Genomic DNA, 16,647 nt, shown 5'->3' with positions numbered 1-16,647 from the left:
AAATTGTTGGAATACACTTGTCGTGAGGAAGGCCTTCGTTTTGCCTTCTGGCTCTTTGGTCGCGTAAATTTAATTCAAGCCCTCCCCGCAAAACTGGCAAAAATTGCAGTAAACTAATTAGCCAAATAACCACACAACCAATAAATAAATAAATAAATAAATAAATAACATGAAATAAATAAATAAATAAATAATACTACACACCTTGTAATTTGTAATTGGCATTTTTGGCCCTTCTGTTAAGAGAGTCAAGTAGCCCTCTTAAACCATTTCAGCCTCATCGGGTAATCATTTTAGCCCTTAGATGCATTCCACTCTTGAGATAGGCTATTTTTGTCCTGATTTAGATTAACCAAATTAGCCCTCAAATAGCACTGTGTTTTAATCACCGAATCAGTCCCAATTTTAGGAGGAAAAAACGAACCTTTGGATTTATAGTGTTGCCCTTTATTTTAAGAGGTGAATTGTCAAACATATAAAGGCCAAAAAAGGTGTAAAAAAGATCTGAATTGTATGCAGAGAAGTTCAAACAATCTGGTACCCAGAATCCTTAGACTCTTTGGCCAACCGCTGGCCATAGAGCCTGGGGACTCTGAGTACGATATCTTTTGTCAAATGAGGCTGCAACTGATCAAAATAGAAGCTACAAAGTCACGTGATAAATCTTTATCTGAAAGAGGCAGGACCAAGATCTTTATCATAAGTTTGTGATGTAGGGCAGATCTAGATAACTGAAAATCCACTGACACGCTGGAAATAATTAATCCACGTTAGACAGGCTTGTCTTTAAAAGAGCGAAACTACAGTTCCGTAAATTCAGGAAAAACGATTGCCCATCTCGATACACTGAGCATCTGTAAAATTCAAAGACAGTTCATGAAACCATATCTTCCCTATATTAAAAGACACGGCACTCAAGGTTGGCCATTTTACTTCCTTTAAAGTGTTCCTTCCAGCGGCGTTAATGGATTTTTTGTTATCGCGCCCGCATCAAAATTTAAAATCACTAAGAAAAAGGAAAATTACAATTTTCATTTCTTTTGACAAACGTGTTTACGCCTTGCTCACAGGTGTTCAATTAAATACATCCAGTGATTAAATTAACATGGCCTTAATTCATTAATATTCCCACCAATTTTGTCTGATTGTAAATTTCGATAATTAAGGTACCCAACAAACAGGGCGGATTTGGGAGTTCCCTGGCATAATTAATGAGCAAAATACAGAGGTTTAAGCGCCCTTTATCTCCTCTACCTTCCATGCTATATCCTGAGATATCGGTCTTGTTCGGGCCTGATTGTAAATTATCATCATGGGGATTTTCCGCGATACCTGCTCGAAACTTTGTCCCTGTTAGTTTCCGTCGATTTTTTCTAGAACGCGGATTTCATGTTTCTGTATTTTAAGCACGCGGATTGTATAAAACACCGTTTCATCTGTTCAATTCATTCAGCAATTTATGTCTTCATTGTAGTTTATTTATTTTATAAAATTGGCCACTTTAATGTTTTGTGTGTGCGTGTTTCAAACTTGTATGGTGCCCACAAAAACAAGGTCTCGCTGAGGAACGTGCGGCGGGGCCCCCCAACCCCCGTGTAGTTTTCTCAGCTATTGCTTGTAACAAACGCCATTCTTTTTTTTTTCAATCAGAATTGAAATATTAAAAGGAATAAAATCGTGCTGTGGGAATGTCTGGCTTATAATTATCAACGGCTCGGGCAAACGGCGCGAAAAAAATTATTTGACTATGACGTTAGGCGTATTCAGACGCTCTTAAATCATAACTGTTTTAAAAGCAATTAGATGTAAAACCACCATTCAATATTCAGGTAACACAATTTATTTGGGAAACAATAGTATTGAAATTATGTCAAAGCAACTTGGCATCTTTTTGACATGATAGAATTGCAAACTATAAATTAATGTGTAAACAAGAGCTCCGGTCATGTAACACGACTCACTCCATTTCGATTTTGAATGGCAAATTCTAATTTTCTTCGAGAAAAGTAATGTTTTCAGGAAACAAACAGCAAAATATTTGTTGGTGCAAGCTTTCTGGGTTAACAGCCAATACAGCTTTGCTAAAGCTTTTAGAATGAAGCGAAACAGAGAACGTACACGCTGTGTTGCCATAACAACGGTTCCGTGTAGCCAATGAAAGCGAATATTCTCCTACTACGCGTTGGTTTCACCTGCTGTGTGCGAATGCATCACCTGCTAATTGGTTAGTTGGCCCAAAACACCGATGGATAAACGTGAAAATTGATAGAGCCACGTTTAAAACGATTTAGGAAGTGAAAGCCAATAAGGCAGCTTAAAAGGTTTCAGCGAAAAGTTAAAATGACGACGCGAAAATCGACGGGTCCGCTTCAACTCAGCCTGGAAGAGTCCGTCCCGTTTTTGACGATACTCACGATAATCGGGGCAACTTCTATCGTAACTAATTTACTAATTGTAGGTATAATTTGCAAGAATTCGCAGCAGAGGAAGACTTTCGACTTGTTCGCACTGCATAGCAGCCTCGTGGATTTATTAACAGCGTTAATTGTGGTCCCGTTTTGGATTCTTTCAGCAGTTCACAGCCAGGTTGATTTCCTTGGGGAGTTCTACTGTAAAATAAGCGCCACTGTAAGCTTGCTGGATTTGGTGGCGCCTGTTATGTTTCTTACGCTTGTCGCTGCCTGCAGACACTGCTCAATTGTCGACAGGAAAGGGTATCCGCGAATTTTCAGCGAATCTCGATCGCGAATGATGGTTTTGCTCGTGTGGCTGTTATGTTTAATGATCAGCATTCCTCCCCACTTTACTTGGCCAATTCCTCCGGAGGTTCTGTGTCTTCCTGATTTAATCAGCAATTCCTGGTACACTACAGCGGTTTTAGCATTTTGTGTGGTGTTACCTCTGTGCGCCGGCTTCTACTCGCATATTTATGACATTTTTCTCTTCCAACCAAAACGTTTGAAGAAAGACGCCAGTGAATCTATGAAAAGACGCTGCGAGAGATTCGCGCTGCGAGGACCCGAGAAAACCACACAGAAAGCACTTTTCAGTGTTCTAATTATTCACACCCTTTGCTGGGCACCTTACACTTGTGTAGCGATGTCGCAAGCCTTGAACGATGGAAAAGTGTTGCGCTCAGGCAACGTACCACCTCATTTCATTGCTTTAATTGTAGGATTGACTGGGACGACGTTAAAGGGAGTCGTGACATGCTTTGAAGTGCCACATTTGAAAGAACTGATCAAGAAACAATTTGGGTGCTCCGAACCCGAGGAAAATTCGACCGAAGAAGTTGCAGCAAATATTTGACTTGACCGTTGCCGAATCCTTACCCATTATCAGTGTCCAAATGGTGAAACATTGTCACATCGGAATTGCATTTAAAAATTGCGGATTTCATAATTACGTTCTTCAGTTTTGAATTTCTTTACTGATTTGACTTACAAATCGACAGCTAGAGGGCAGTTTCTGGCTTCATCAACAAAACTTTGGCTTCGACTAACGATGTGCGAAATGAAAGCTTTAATGTATAATTTAACAATATCATCACAAGTCGGAACTATGAAGCTTATAGACTATGCTAAAGCTCCAAGATAAGGGAAGGTTATTTGTTATTGCCGCGGGCGAAAATGACATGGTGATATTTCCTATCCTTGAAACAGCTCAAAGCAGCTATATCAACAACACGTTCATGTCCACCTGTAATTAATTCAGTAACAATGCAGGCTTTGACCTGTATTTATTAGAGCGACTGTTAATTCAGATTAGCCCACGCGTATTCTGGTCTAATGTTTACTTGTGGTTCAATGTGTACTTGTAATGCGTGCCAAAACAAACTAACCACATAAATATTTATATTTGTAAAAGAACCGAGCCGTTTGTACTTGGTTTTCAAGAGGTGTGTCTCAAACTTTGTTTTTCCCGCTTCAGAAACAATGACGCATGAGAGCTGAGCGAACCTGCTATAGTTGGCAATCGGACGAATGTTTAGAACAAATGTAATCAGTGGGCTGATTTGAAATGAAGCAAGGAGCAACAGTCTGGCCTTTTTTATTAATTAACTAAAAACAGTTTACAGTGCATATGAAAAAGATACACTAGGCTTTATATTTTAGCAATTACGTGACGTTTCGTAGTCTTCATTTATGTAAGCTGAAAGGAAACGAATTAAATTCACAATGTTTGTTAGATTGACTATGACAAAAACTAACTTGGAAGTTTTCACAAGTTGAAAGCAGAATTCTACTAATCTTTATTTCTTTGTTCAATATATAAGTTTACATGTACTGAATACTGTCGCATAAAATCTTTTTTATATATATACGGTTAACCCTGCTCGCCATGCATTCTTATAAAGTATACGGTTTTCAGTGATTTGAGCCAGGATTATATATAATCGCCACCTGCCGGATGATAAAATCGTAATGGCAACTGGTGAGGAAGTTCTTTGGCAAATGACGCTAGAACGCCAAGTGTTGTGCGGTTGAGTTCCGGTGTAAGCGCGGTTTGGTTTGACAATAATTAACAATCACTACACGCCAAACTTTTCCAGCTGAGAATATTAATTTCATTCCAAGGAACTTCGCTCCCCGCTTTATCAGCGAGTTTAATTTGTGTAGTCTGGAATAGGAATTCACGGAATTGATGGTATTTATGTTTTTTGGGTGCCTATGCTGTTTTGGGAATGAACAGAAAAGCGTTCCTTTCACATTCTGCCCATGACAGCAGAATGAACGGAACTTTACAGTCAGTACTCAGAATTAGAGGAGTTGAGTTCTTCTGGGAAGGTTTTCACCGCCAGGTTTAGGGAAATGGGAGGAATTACGTTGTATTGGGAAGTGATGCTTTGTGTATTCTGTTATCCCTGAACCAGGATAACAATCTCCAGAATTGACCCAAAAGAATGAGCCATAGAAAACGACTTCAGTGTATTTTATACGGTTAATTCAGAAAGAGAAAAATATTTCTATATCAGCAGCTGGCTGGCTTTATTAGATTGAACGAAAGTAATCTGATCAAAGGAAGCAATTAAACATAATTTTGATATATGTTTCGTTTTGTTCATTGAATTCATTGAACAATTAATCATTTTTTGGAACAAGTGTATGCCAGGAATGTGACTTATTCACCGAAGCGTCAGATAACTCAAATGTTTGAGGTGATGCCATGATGAAAACAAACAGTTATGCCTTCCGGGGAAAAATAACAGTACATCTCTGTACCTTTCTCTCTTTGCAACGGGGACAACAGATAATTCAGTTTTGGAGTAAAAAAAAACTTTTGGCCAAGTTATTAATGAAATTGCAGAGTTGTCTTAATTGTGAACAACTCTTATCTTAAACTTCCGCAGCGATAAAGCAGGAAATTTTTTCCTGATTAATTTAATATGCATAACTAAATGACACAATCACAGCAAATATCCTACCGCTGTGGAACAATGCCGCAGCATTGTATTATTTTCACAACTGGAGTAACAAACACAATGCTTGTAGGTTTAAAGTCTGCTTATTTTAATAACTAGTAATACGGGAACTCTGAACCCACTCGGCTCATGAAATTTAGCGAATGTTTTTGTTTTATCAAATAAGCTGCTAAGGTATTAAAATTGGCCACGTAACTGAAGAGATTCGAAAGTTGCCGTTTCGGGCGCTAGGCATTCGCAGTCAGATTCGCTCTGATCACTGAGTGCTAACGCTCGACTAACGTCGTCAGCTTTCGAATCTGTAAAGTTACTGTGGGCAATTTACCTTATCACCGGATTCAGCTGATAACACTAAATATTTTCACTCTGGCCACCACCGACGCAACACCACAGTTTCTTTTAATAGAAACTAACTCCCTCGCAAACATTTAACTGACTTGCTTTTCAATTATGTGGGAAGCCGTATTTCTACTGCATCATTTACAGATTCCAATTTCACACAGTATGCTGTACTGAGTTTGCCAGAAACACAGCGGTTCGCTCTCCACAAAGGCCTGCGCGCATCTCGGTTTAAACCGCATGGAAACTACAGCAGCTAATGTCACGTAACATGCAACCAGGGCTTCAGTTATATTCATAAACGTACAGCTCTGCATAATAAACATTGATCAGTTAAAGTGAAATAATTTAGGACTCAGTAATAATACTCATCAGTTGATACTGGAAAATGCACAGCAGCCGGTGACTGACAAACTGTGGCCTCAGCTAAATTAAGTACAATAGAAGATAATTACAACAATAACTGCTAATTAAAATTAAAATTGCATTGGTATCCAGTAAAAAAATGATAAAACTAGAGATAAACTCTTTTTTTTTAAAAGAATGTCTAATTTTGGGGCTGAGGCTAAACGTTCTTATTTTTTTTGGGCAATTTGAGCCTGAAAAATTCTTACCTACGAGATGTTCTAAGTTACCTGTTATAGTAGTTTTAAATAAATTTATGCGGACGTGACCAAGACACCTATTATTTGGGTTGATTGAATGAATTGATATATCCGTAAATAAACTTTTCATTTAAAAAAAATTTGGTCGTAAAAAAAATGTTCTTAACTGACTCTCAGACAGTGGGTAATGTTTTTAGTATGTTCTTAAATTTTTAGTAAATATTAGCCTCAACGATCTTACATAAAAAGGTTCTTATAAAAAAATGAATCTCGGAAAACTGAATTCTGAAAGAACAACGTCGACATTAGATCACAAAGAAAGCGATTTCGAGAAGTTAAATCAGATAAACGATCGAGCTACACAGAGACAAAGTAGAATGAGCAGAAGTGAATTGCGAATGAAACTCAAAATAACTGCGAAACAGAAAAGCAGTCGACGTTTTCACTTGACTTATTAAACGTTTGGTGTAAGTATACTTAAAGGAGCAGACAGAGTCTCGTTTCAGAGCTTATTTGGGAAAGAGCCGGCGTTCCACAGTTCAGGTGGCCCTTACGGCAAAACTGCCGACCGACGCACGCACCCGCTGATTTTTCCTGCACACGTATTCGTCCGAGCCTTATCAAGCGGTTCTTGCCTTTTCAGAATTGCAAACTATGATGCAATACTGTAAAATTTGTCCAGTTTCTCCGAGTTCCTGCCAATTTTCAAATCCCGGTTTCCTCTCTCTCTTTTCTCACCTACCGTAGACCTCCCCCTTTTTATTTCAGGTCCCCCCCCCTCCCCAAATCCTATCCCCATTACTTTTCTTTTTCAGGGGAAAGAGGTGTTTAAGTGAAAAGGGGTGCGGAAAGGTGCCCGGAAAAATCCAGAGTTTCGAGGTCAAGTCTCAAAATCTCATTTTCAGTGAGCTTGCCAGTAATTTTGATAGTGAATTTAGAAAGCTGGCCCCAGTTGTTTAAAGGCCGGATAACTTTATCCGCTGGATAAAGCACTATTCAGGGTCTAAAATATACTTCACGTCAAAACGGCGTCCAAGCTTTTCTTATACTCCCAAACTTAACTGTGGTTAGAGAGTGCATATTCGCTTGTACAAGAGGAAATACTGAAATCTTTGCACAGATTGAAACTGTCGGATAGTGACTTATCCACAGGATAAAGTTATCCGGCCTTTGAACAGCTGGAGCCTGTAGCTTATAGTAATATACAATAACTTACAATCTCAGACTCGTGTTTCATAAAAAGCCCCTTTGCCTCGGACTTCATTGTCTCGTCAAGTCTCGGATTAAATGTAGCCTTCAGTGGCGGAGTGGACGGAAAAAATTCGTGCGAATAATTTTGTTTTTCGCGAAAACTAATTTTTGCGAATTGTGAAAAAAAAAAAAATAAATAAATAAATAAATGAAATCATGCCTCAGAGTAGCCTGAGTACAGCTATCTCTTTTTTCATCTTCAGGCATGATCCTTACACTGGCCGTCAGTTTAGGGAGCCTTAGTATAGATCAATTTGTTCACGGTTGCATGCACATGATCATATTCAGTTCCATAACCTGGCACTATGGCGCGAGTATAGCTCTCTTTCTTGAGGACCCACATAATTGCTACGTAGCAGAGTTATCCTACCACGCCACAAAAACAAGTTCCTTGCGAAAATATATTTTTTCCAATTAGTACATGTGCAGTGTTAAATTAAAAATGCGATTTTTTTGGTATTTTAAATAGGCCGCAAAGTGCCAGGCGTTCCAGTCTGAGCCAGGTTACACAGTCCACCCCTGCTTTCTTAGCGATCCGCCCCGCATATCATCTCTCTCTTTACTGAAATACACATGGCGCCTAAGGATAAGGGTAAGAAATGTAGACGCTTGAACGAGATTTTTCTACTCAACAATGCGCTCGTATTACCACATATCGCTTTAAACCACATCAGTGGTAAATAAAGGTGATGTTTTAGTGTCTGTGAAGTATAACAGCCTTAGAGGGACGAGACGAAAACATTTCAATGTTCACCGTTCTATTCCACGTGCATAATAGCTATCGATTTTTGTAAGGTTTTCTTCGATGTTTTCTTTAGTTATAAGCGTATTCCGAAGCAAAGACGGACGGACTTTTGGAGATTCTACTATTTATATGCAGTTGCCTTGGTTAAATGAATTACAAACGCGTAGAAACTTCCATCTTATGGTTATAAGTTTATTCAAAGTGGATGTTCCCTGTGGAACACAGCAACATTTTTCATTCCTTATTCCTCTTCCATTTCTTTTAATAGCCTTCAGCTTATACCTCGTGTATGGAATTAATGAAATGGTTTTTAGCTGCATATTGTTGTTGAATAATTAGAACATGAAGCATGAATTCTATGTCAATTCTTTAACAACTTCAAGTGTACTTATAATAAGGCCTGCCATCTTGATTGAACTCTTTCAGTTTCAGATTTGGATATTTGTTTGGGTCTTCTTTCTGTTTTCTTTATATTTTGAGAAGCCACTGGTATGCAAAGATTTTTAATTTATGTATTCAATTGAAAACAAGTCTTCTGCAACATGCATCTTTGTTATTGCTTATTTTCATGTTCATGCAAGACCTTGCTTCATGTAAGATTAAAGAAATATATTGTTTTTTTGGTGCTTCATCCAAGTGGCATCTTATTTAAGACCAGTTTTTATCTAATAACAGTCCCTTTCCTTGTTCTTATGTGACTCATTTCTTGGCCAGCTATGACGTGGCTTTGATATCTTGCAAACAGCAGTTTTAACAATGAGAACTTAGCATCATATTTAGAGACAAGACTTGCTGGAAAGATTTCTGCCCAGCCCTATACATTCATTACACATGTACCATTGTTTTGCTAACCCTCTTCCAAAACCGGTGAGCGTTAACAGCACAATTTGAGTCATAAAGGCTGTAATGGCTGTGTGGAAATCTCTCCGACTTATTTTCCAGCATGTGATTAGCTTCGATGCACTGCTGCTGATTTTTGAAATTGTCAGTTTGTTGTCAGGCAGCTTAAAAAAAGTGACATAATTTAGTAACAAATTTTACACTTGCCATCGAACATTTGAATTTGGTGAACTTCTGCACCTGTAACTATTGACTAGAAATGAGTTTTATTTTACAATTACATTTTCAAATGAGTAAAATTTATTTGAATGCTTAGAAGATTTATCTTAGCTAATTTTGAGCGCAGTTTCATACAAGCTTTGGTTGCAAACAGCTCAACGTGAGCTGCAAAGCTGTAACATAATTGCAAGTCAAACTTCAAATGTTTGTTGACAAAGCAAGCCATGTTTCATGCCGCTTAGATCATAACAGTTAGATCATGATGCAATGCAGTGGAAGGTAGTGTGGTTTCAGGGCTGGCAGCTGGGTGTTACAGCTGATAACTACAGTGAAGACAGCCAGCCACTTGCAGTTTAACCTTCTAAGCCGTAACAGTGATCAGCATCAAATTTCTCCTTTAATATCAATGCTTATTCAACCCCAGAGGTCATGAGAATTAAGGATTGAATCGCCCAAGGAGAATTTGCTTGATATTTTTAAGTTCTCCACGGTACTTTTATAAGTAAACAATGGGGACAGGATAGGAGAATTTTTTCTTTGATATTAGGGGCTAACGGGTTAAAACTGACTAAAGACGACAAAGATGGGAAGTTTATTTTTTTTTGTGATCAGCTACTTTCCTTGTGGATTTGGCTTGTCTAAAGCCTCATATTCAGTAATGATTTGTTCCCTGAAATCTTTTTGAGCTTATAGGAATTGCACTGATCTTATTTGTCTTGTTTTGTGTTTGTTTTCAGCAAAGGGAAAGTCCGGGGCTACAGCAAAAGCCAGCGAGACTTCTAAGGCTCAAAAGGCAAAGAAGTCTGTTCTGAAGGGTGTTCAAAGAACTCCGAAGAGAAAGGTGCGCACAAATGTGCATTTCTACCGCCCTAAAACTCTGAGCCTTCGGAGAACTCCCAAGTATCCGCGGCGTTCTGCCCCCAGGACCAATAAACTTGATCATTATGCCATCATCAAGCATCCATTGACGACAGAGTCCGCAATGAAGAAGATTGAAGACAATAATACACTTGTGTTTATTGTTGACGTGAGAGCTAACAAGCCTCAGATCAAGGCTTCTGTGAAGAAGTTGTATGACATTGATGCCTCCAAGGTCAACACTCTTATCAGGTACTTAAGTAATAATAATAATAATATAGACACATAGTTGTGTTGCTTCAAGAACCAGCTAACACTCATTTGTGATTGTTTATCTCAGACATCCTTTTAAGTGGCTTGAACTAGGGTGTTGGCTGTCATTTTAAGGGCTGTAACTTATAACATCTTTTGTGGCAGAATACAGGGTTCGTGCTACTCCTTGAAGTCCTTGAAAAGCCCTGGAATTTAATTTTAGATTTCAAGGGCACTTGAAAAGCCCTTGGAGAGAAGAATTTTTGCTGAAAGTGCTTGAAAATAATGAAAACTCCTTGAATTTTTGTTTGGTTGGAAAATAATGTGGGATTGTATCCAAGTAATTCAGGGATTGAGCACAGATTTCAAAATCAGAGACATTACATCCCAGGGAGCATTTTTAAAGTTTTTTTTTAAGTATTGACCAATGAAAACATTTCAAAACCTAGTGCAAGACAAAGTGAACTTGCTTTGAATACTCCTTGAAAATGCAGTTTTTAGTGCTTGAATAATCCTTGAATACTCCTTGAATTTTATTACCAAAAACCAGCACGGACTATGAGAATACTCTTACACCTCTTTTCAGTGTTACTCGCATAGCGGTTATATTTCAACATGCAGTTTGTAACCAGACCTAAGTCTTAATGGTAAGCACAACTGAGTTATTTATGATGGAACTTGAAGTTTGGATAATGAAGATGGGTTTATTACCAAAATGACATGGGGAATATCAATCTGAGAATGGTAAATCAACGGTTTTGAATGTTAATGCGTTGTGAACAAAGCGCTTGAATTCTTCAGGCAGTCACATGAGAGCTTATGGAAAGAAGGCAAATCATTTAAATTTTCTTGTAAATAATTAATCGGGAGGCGCGCAAGTTTAACACTTCTGTGTGGCTATTTGAGGTCCATAGTTTTAGGTTATTGGTTGTTTCTTTTGCCAAGAACAACAAAACTTTCCAGCTTCATAATTTAAACAGTCTTTCAGCTGTTTACATTGCATGTTGAAAAATCGTTCCACTGCAAGGTTCAAAAAGACGTATCTTATTTATACTAAGGGGAGGAAAAATACATCTTGAAAATTTGGAACTGATCCATGTGCCATTTTCTATGTTTGAACAACCCACGTGATAGGTTAATCCCATGTGGTACAAAACCCCTACCCTCTACAACTCCCAAATATATGCACAGAAAACAGATTTTGATAGACAATAACGACCATTGAAGAAAAACTAAACCACCTAGTGGGAGAGAGGGAATTTCATGTTTCCTCAATGAACTTGTACATGGCACAGGTAGTTTGTGGTGTTTGAGGTGTCAATGGGTTGATTTTCATGTAATTTCCCTTAGCATGCTCTTTGTCGTAACCCTCTGGCTGCTTAATGTACTGAATGCACAAAATGTCTGTTCATTCTTAAGACCTGATGGACAGAAGAAAGCTTATGTCAGGCTGGCTCCGGATTATGATGCTCTGGATGTGGCCAACAAGGTAAGTGATATTTAAAATGACTGTGAGGAATTCATGTTGTAAAATGTTGATCTTCAGTAAGGTATATTTGCTAACAGTGGTGTTTTCTCCTTTACTTGCAGATTGGGATCATATAAGCTGGTCACAAACAAATAGAACAATAAAATTTGATTGTTATTTAAATGTTTGCCTCTTGTGTTTTGAAAAACTACAGCAGCCTTTACGGCATGAAGCACAATGTTGTACCATTCAAAGTGATTTTAGAAAACCTGTGAAACTGCAATTATAGTAATAAACAGGGCTGTTAGCCAGCTCTGTGGGGAATGTTACCGATTTGTGTATTATTGAGAGAAATACTTAGTCTAGAATCGGTCCCGGGAATAAAAAATCAGGATGGGGAAGTGACTTTTGGTGTCCACAGTATCTAGAATAGGGTGGCAAAAATTATGTGGCTGAATGTGGTTTGGTATAGCTGAGTAAGGCATCACTCAGCTATACCAAAACACCACCCAAAAATCCACTGAATACACTACGCACAATCATATTTAATAATCCTGGCACAGTCATTATTAAATACTAGTTCATCTCGCTCTTTGTTCACATGAAATCCCGGTCCAAAATCTTGTGTGGGTACTAGTCATACCGGTGTGAAAATTCAGTGTGGCTGATTTAATATCATATTCCTTTTGTTTCAACTATTCCATTTGAAGAGCAAAATTTGTCCTATTTATGTAATTGTCATATAAATTTTTCAGCTTGTACCAATCTCATACTGAGTCTTCAGACTCTTTGGCCAGTAGTCGGTTGCTAGAAATTTTTGATTGGCTACCCAATAGTGGCTCTGATCTTCGCTTGCATCGTTTTATCACAGAAATTCTGCAGCGAAAACTAATATGTTTTCCAATAGCCCAGAGTCACTCCGCCTGGTGACCAACTGTTGGCCAAAGAATCCGAGGACTCTGGGTACTAGATTGCTTTCATAACAGAATGGAATTACTACCAGCATTCTATGAACACCCTGCTCAAGAACATGAAGGGGTCCACCCCCTCTGATCCAGCACACAGATTTTTCATTGTATATGTTTCGCCTGCTCCTAGTATTACAGTCAATCCACTGTCACGCATGACAGGTATTTTTGAAATTTGAACGTAGTTTTGAAATTTACATGTCAGTTTCGAACATCACCAAAAAGATTTCAGAGTTCCTGTAGGTATTTCCCTAGTTTATTGCTGGTATAAAGCTATGGATTTTTCTTTAAACTTGAAACTTGCTTGAAACTTTACATTACAGCATTAAGTATTTCAAGAATAACAATAGTTCCCCAAGTATTTTGAATTTTTTTTTTTTCAGTAAATGTCTTTTTTGGAAAGATTTCCAGAGAAATGTTCAACATCCCATTCAAATGCCAGACATTTCAAAGAGGAATTCGAATGTACATTTCATTCTCAAAAATACTGGTCACGTGTGACATGGTAATTTACTGGTATATTTTACTTATGACTATTCCTGGAAAACTGTTGCCTATAATGGACAAGGTTAACTGTACTTGACTTCATAACAACAAGCATGTGTACTGTGGTGAAATAACTGGAAGTATTCTATTCATGTGATGATGAATAATCAGTGATGTATCTTCCTGATAAATTAAAGGCATTTCATTTCACTGAGTAAATAGCATACTCGTAATCAACCAAATTTTATTGAGGTACTTTTCAACAGGTTCACCAGAGTCTCAATTACATCTGGTTGCTTTTGAACAGAGAATGGAAAAACACAAGTCTATTAAAAAGATACATTATATTCCTTAAAGCAGCAAAACACTGAAGTCTTAATTAATCTTGCTTTCAAAATATGTAACATTTAAACAGTAACATTTCTCAAAACTACCTCTTGGAAACAACAGATAAACAACAACAGAAATAAATAAACAACAACAGATAACCCTGGAAACTAAAGCAAGTTCATTCCAAAGTTTCCACAATTGAAGGTATTGTGTAAACGGGGAAATATTGCTCTTTTTTCCAAGTCAGGAAAACACTCCAAACTTACCTAGGTTAGCCTGCATTGTGGATTTTGTGCAGTAAACCCTGGAAAGTATTTATTTTTTGTACAAAGGCTAATTAGCTAGGAAATGTGTGGTAGATTCATGTGATCAAATCCTTTGAAATTCATTCAGCTTTTTGGCGAAAAGCAAATAAAATTATTATGGATCCACATTTAAGACAACAAATCCGGACTGCATACAAAAACTGAGATAGTTTGAAATGTTTTTCCGGCTTTTTGGCCAAAATGCAATATATGGTCAATTTGTTCTTAACAGCCACAACTGCTGATTTACCTTTCATGAAATTTGTGCTCAACTACTCAGGAATAATTATGTCCTGGCATATTGACAAGAAAAGACAGCTTTTACAAAGCTACTGTAAATAAATTATGACAAGAAAGACTGATTTGCACCTGCGCCCAAATGTTAATGCCTTGCCTCTCTTAACACTCTTTCATCTAAACTTTGTGTAATTTAATAGTAATATTTGGCATCTTGAACTAGATTTCTGCAGGATTTCTATGCCTGCTTATCACCGACATCCTCTCAATCAAACATCCTTTAAACAGAGCGGCTATTTCTCTTGCTGACAACTGATCAATCAAAGGTTGCTTGAAACCTGTCCCCAAACTTGTAACAACAGTTAATGCCAACAGTAAAAGTTTAATTTTTCTTCATGCCAGTGCCTTTGGGGAACACAATCTTATGCCAGGCAATACCTCAGTCTTACGCTGCTTTATGCCATAGGTCACAATAGGCCTTATCACGGTTTCCGACGCCATTTTGACGAGTAGGCAAACACGTCTGAAATAACAGTGTTTGTATGGAAATCCGATGTCAAATAATTTTCATAAAACATCGCTTCTGAAAAATTCATGAATTGGAATCTTTTAGCACTATACAAAGGATTTTAAGAAAAAAAAAAAGAGGGATGTAGCTGTGTCAGAAAGCGTCCAGTCGTGTTTTTAACTTTCCATACATTTGTCTGTATAACGACCCAGCCGTGAACTGCTACTAAAAATAGTTCGCAGGAAAAAAAAAGTACAGGGAAATTTATGGAAAGGTAAAAAGACGACTGGACGCTTTCTGGCACAGCTACATCCCTCCAATTTTTTTTCTTAAAATCCTTTTCCTAGGGCTAAAAGTTTCCAATTCATGAATTTTTCAGAAGCGACGTTTCATGAAAATTATTTGACATCGGATTCCCATACAAACACTGTTATTTCAGACGTGTTTGCCTACTCATCAAAATGGCGTCAAAAACCGTGATAAGGCCTATGGTGTACATGCCAGTATGCTGAGGGATTTGGAAACTCACGGCAAAGATATACAGCGTAACTTAGTACTTAAAATGCAGCCTGGGTACTAGGGAGGGCAAATTACTCCAATGCCAAGGATAGCTGTAAAAAATGGCTTAAACCAGTTTGAAAACCTGATTCCTACAAGGCAGATATAAAGGAACATGCCTGTGACCTTACACTGGCTAGAATTTCAAGAAATTACAACTGTATTTCTAATTCTCTAATATTTCAGTATTTGCATTTTTAAAAATGAAAACACTGTGAAAATGTAACAACAATGTCAAATATGTTCTTTGAAATAAACTATAAGCATAAGTAAGGATAAACTTTTCAAGTAAATGTTTACACAAGTGGTAAACATTGACAGAAATCTTCACTCGAGTTCATTTATGGCGATCATCTCATCTTCAAGTTTTTGTTTCTTCTCCTGCCAATTTTCTATTTCAGCCATCAACTCGTTAATTCGTCGTAGGCTTTTGTTTGCCGTTCTCTCGCTCTCCTCGCATTCTTTGGTCTTCGTGGCCAACTCTTCCTCCAGTAATTGCACCTTCTTTTCGAAGTCAGTTTCTCTCTCGCTCGCCAACACGTCACCTTGTTCCAACTTGCGGAGGTCTTCTGCAGCAACTTTGATCATTTGCTCTAGTTCAGGAATTCGCTTGTAAGCTGCATCCCTGCGGTTTTCCGAGCGGGATAACTCGTTTTCAATAACAGTGAGCTTCCTTTGCGCGTCATTTAACCTCATTTGAGCATTTTCAGCGGTCGATTGTGCGTCTTGCACCTCGGCTTCAATCGATCTTAAATGTTCATCAGTTTCTACCTCGGCGTAGGTCAGCGCTTTTCCCCGTTCTCCCTCTAACTCGGCTTTTTCTGTCAACGCTCTAAGAGAACTTTCTTTGTCTTCCATTTCAATATTGACGTCCTTTAGTTTTTGACTCAACAACTGAATGCGTCGCTTGTAGCCGTCTGCTTCGTTCCCCTTCGCAAAAATCTCTAGCTTCAATGTCTTCAGCTGCTGTTTCGCGTCCAATTCTCTCTCTTTAGCTTCCTCGGTCTTGTCTTTCACTGCAAGCATTTTCTTAACCAAAGAATCAAATGGAGCAGACATGGTTATCGTAGAATTAGTTGTCGCGCACGTTCTCCTTTCTATCTCCACCAAAACACAATCAACACACCCTGAAAGGAGGGAAGGAGGAGGAATGTTAATAACTTATGACTGCGCATGCAGACCACTGACAAACTTGCAGTCTCACACTCCTATATCCCTTCCCATTCCTTCATCAAAAATCGTAAAAAATATAACAA

General features: G+C 38.1%; 3 protein-coding genes across 4 annotated transcripts; 2 read left to right on the top strand and 1 right to left on the bottom strand.

Moving 5' to 3' along the window:
- The first annotated feature begins 2,046 nt into the window (after window positions 1-2,046).
- On the top strand, window positions 2,047-5,044 carry LOC146468881 (melatonin receptor type 1B-like). Its single transcript, XM_085123965.1, has one exon. The coding sequence runs from the start codon at window positions 2,341-2,343 to the stop codon at window positions 3,307-3,309; it is 969 nt and encodes a 322-aa protein (XP_084980091.1). The 5' UTR covers window positions 2,047-2,340; the 3' UTR covers window positions 3,310-5,044.
- Window positions 5,045-8,136: 3,092 nt separating this feature from the next.
- Window positions 8,137-12,182, top strand: LOC146468880 (large ribosomal subunit protein uL23-like). Of its 2 annotated transcripts, XM_085124110.1 has the most exons (4): window positions 8,137-8,209; window positions 10,159-10,531; window positions 11,951-12,020; window positions 12,122-12,182. In XM_085124110.1, the coding sequence occupies exons 1-4, from the start codon at window positions 8,191-8,193 to the stop codon at window positions 12,134-12,136; spliced, it is 477 nt and encodes a 158-aa protein (XP_084980236.1). In that variant the 5' UTR covers window positions 8,137-8,190; the 3' UTR covers window positions 12,137-12,182. The 2 variants fall into 2 exon arrangements, with proteins under 2 accessions (XP_084980236.1, XP_084980237.1); XM_085124111.1 differs by lacking the exon at window positions 12,122-12,182 and having other exon boundaries at window positions 11,951-12,035.
- A 1,498-nt stretch (window positions 12,183-13,680) lies between these two features.
- On the bottom strand, window positions 13,681-16,548 carry LOC146468879 (uncharacterized). The gene has a single exon (XM_085123980.1). The coding sequence runs from the start codon at window positions 16,448-16,450 to the stop codon at window positions 15,719-15,721; it is 732 nt and encodes a 243-aa protein (XP_084980106.1). The 5' UTR covers window positions 16,451-16,548; the 3' UTR covers window positions 13,681-15,718.
- Between the last annotated feature and the right edge of the window lie 99 nt (window positions 16,549-16,647).

This window comes from Pavona decussata, unplaced genomic scaffold (genome assembly GCF_977016875.1).
Source record: "Pavona decussata unplaced genomic scaffold, jaPavDecu1.1 SCAFFOLD_128, whole genome shotgun sequence".
NCBI classification, from domain to species: domain Eukaryota; kingdom Metazoa; phylum Cnidaria; class Anthozoa; order Scleractinia; family Agariciidae; genus Pavona; species Pavona decussata.
The sequence above is the reverse complement of the archived record's forward strand: the minus strand, read 5'-3'. Positions and strand labels throughout refer to the sequence as shown.

Excerpts from the sequence above, each read along its gene's own strand:
- LOC146468879 (XM_085123980.1), bottom strand. The coding sequence starts at position 16,450 with ATGTCTGCTCCATTTGATTCTTTGGTTAAGAAAATGCTTGCAGTGAAA.
- LOC146468880 (XM_085124110.1), top strand. Across the intron at positions 10,532-11,950 it reads AAGGTCAACACTCTTATCAG|ACCTGATGGACAGAAGAAAG; the intron begins GTACTTAAGTAA and ends TTCATTCTTAAG.
- LOC146468881 (XM_085123965.1), top strand. The coding sequence starts at position 2,341 with ATGACGACGCGAAAATCGACGGGTCCGCTTCAACTCAGCCTGGAAGAG.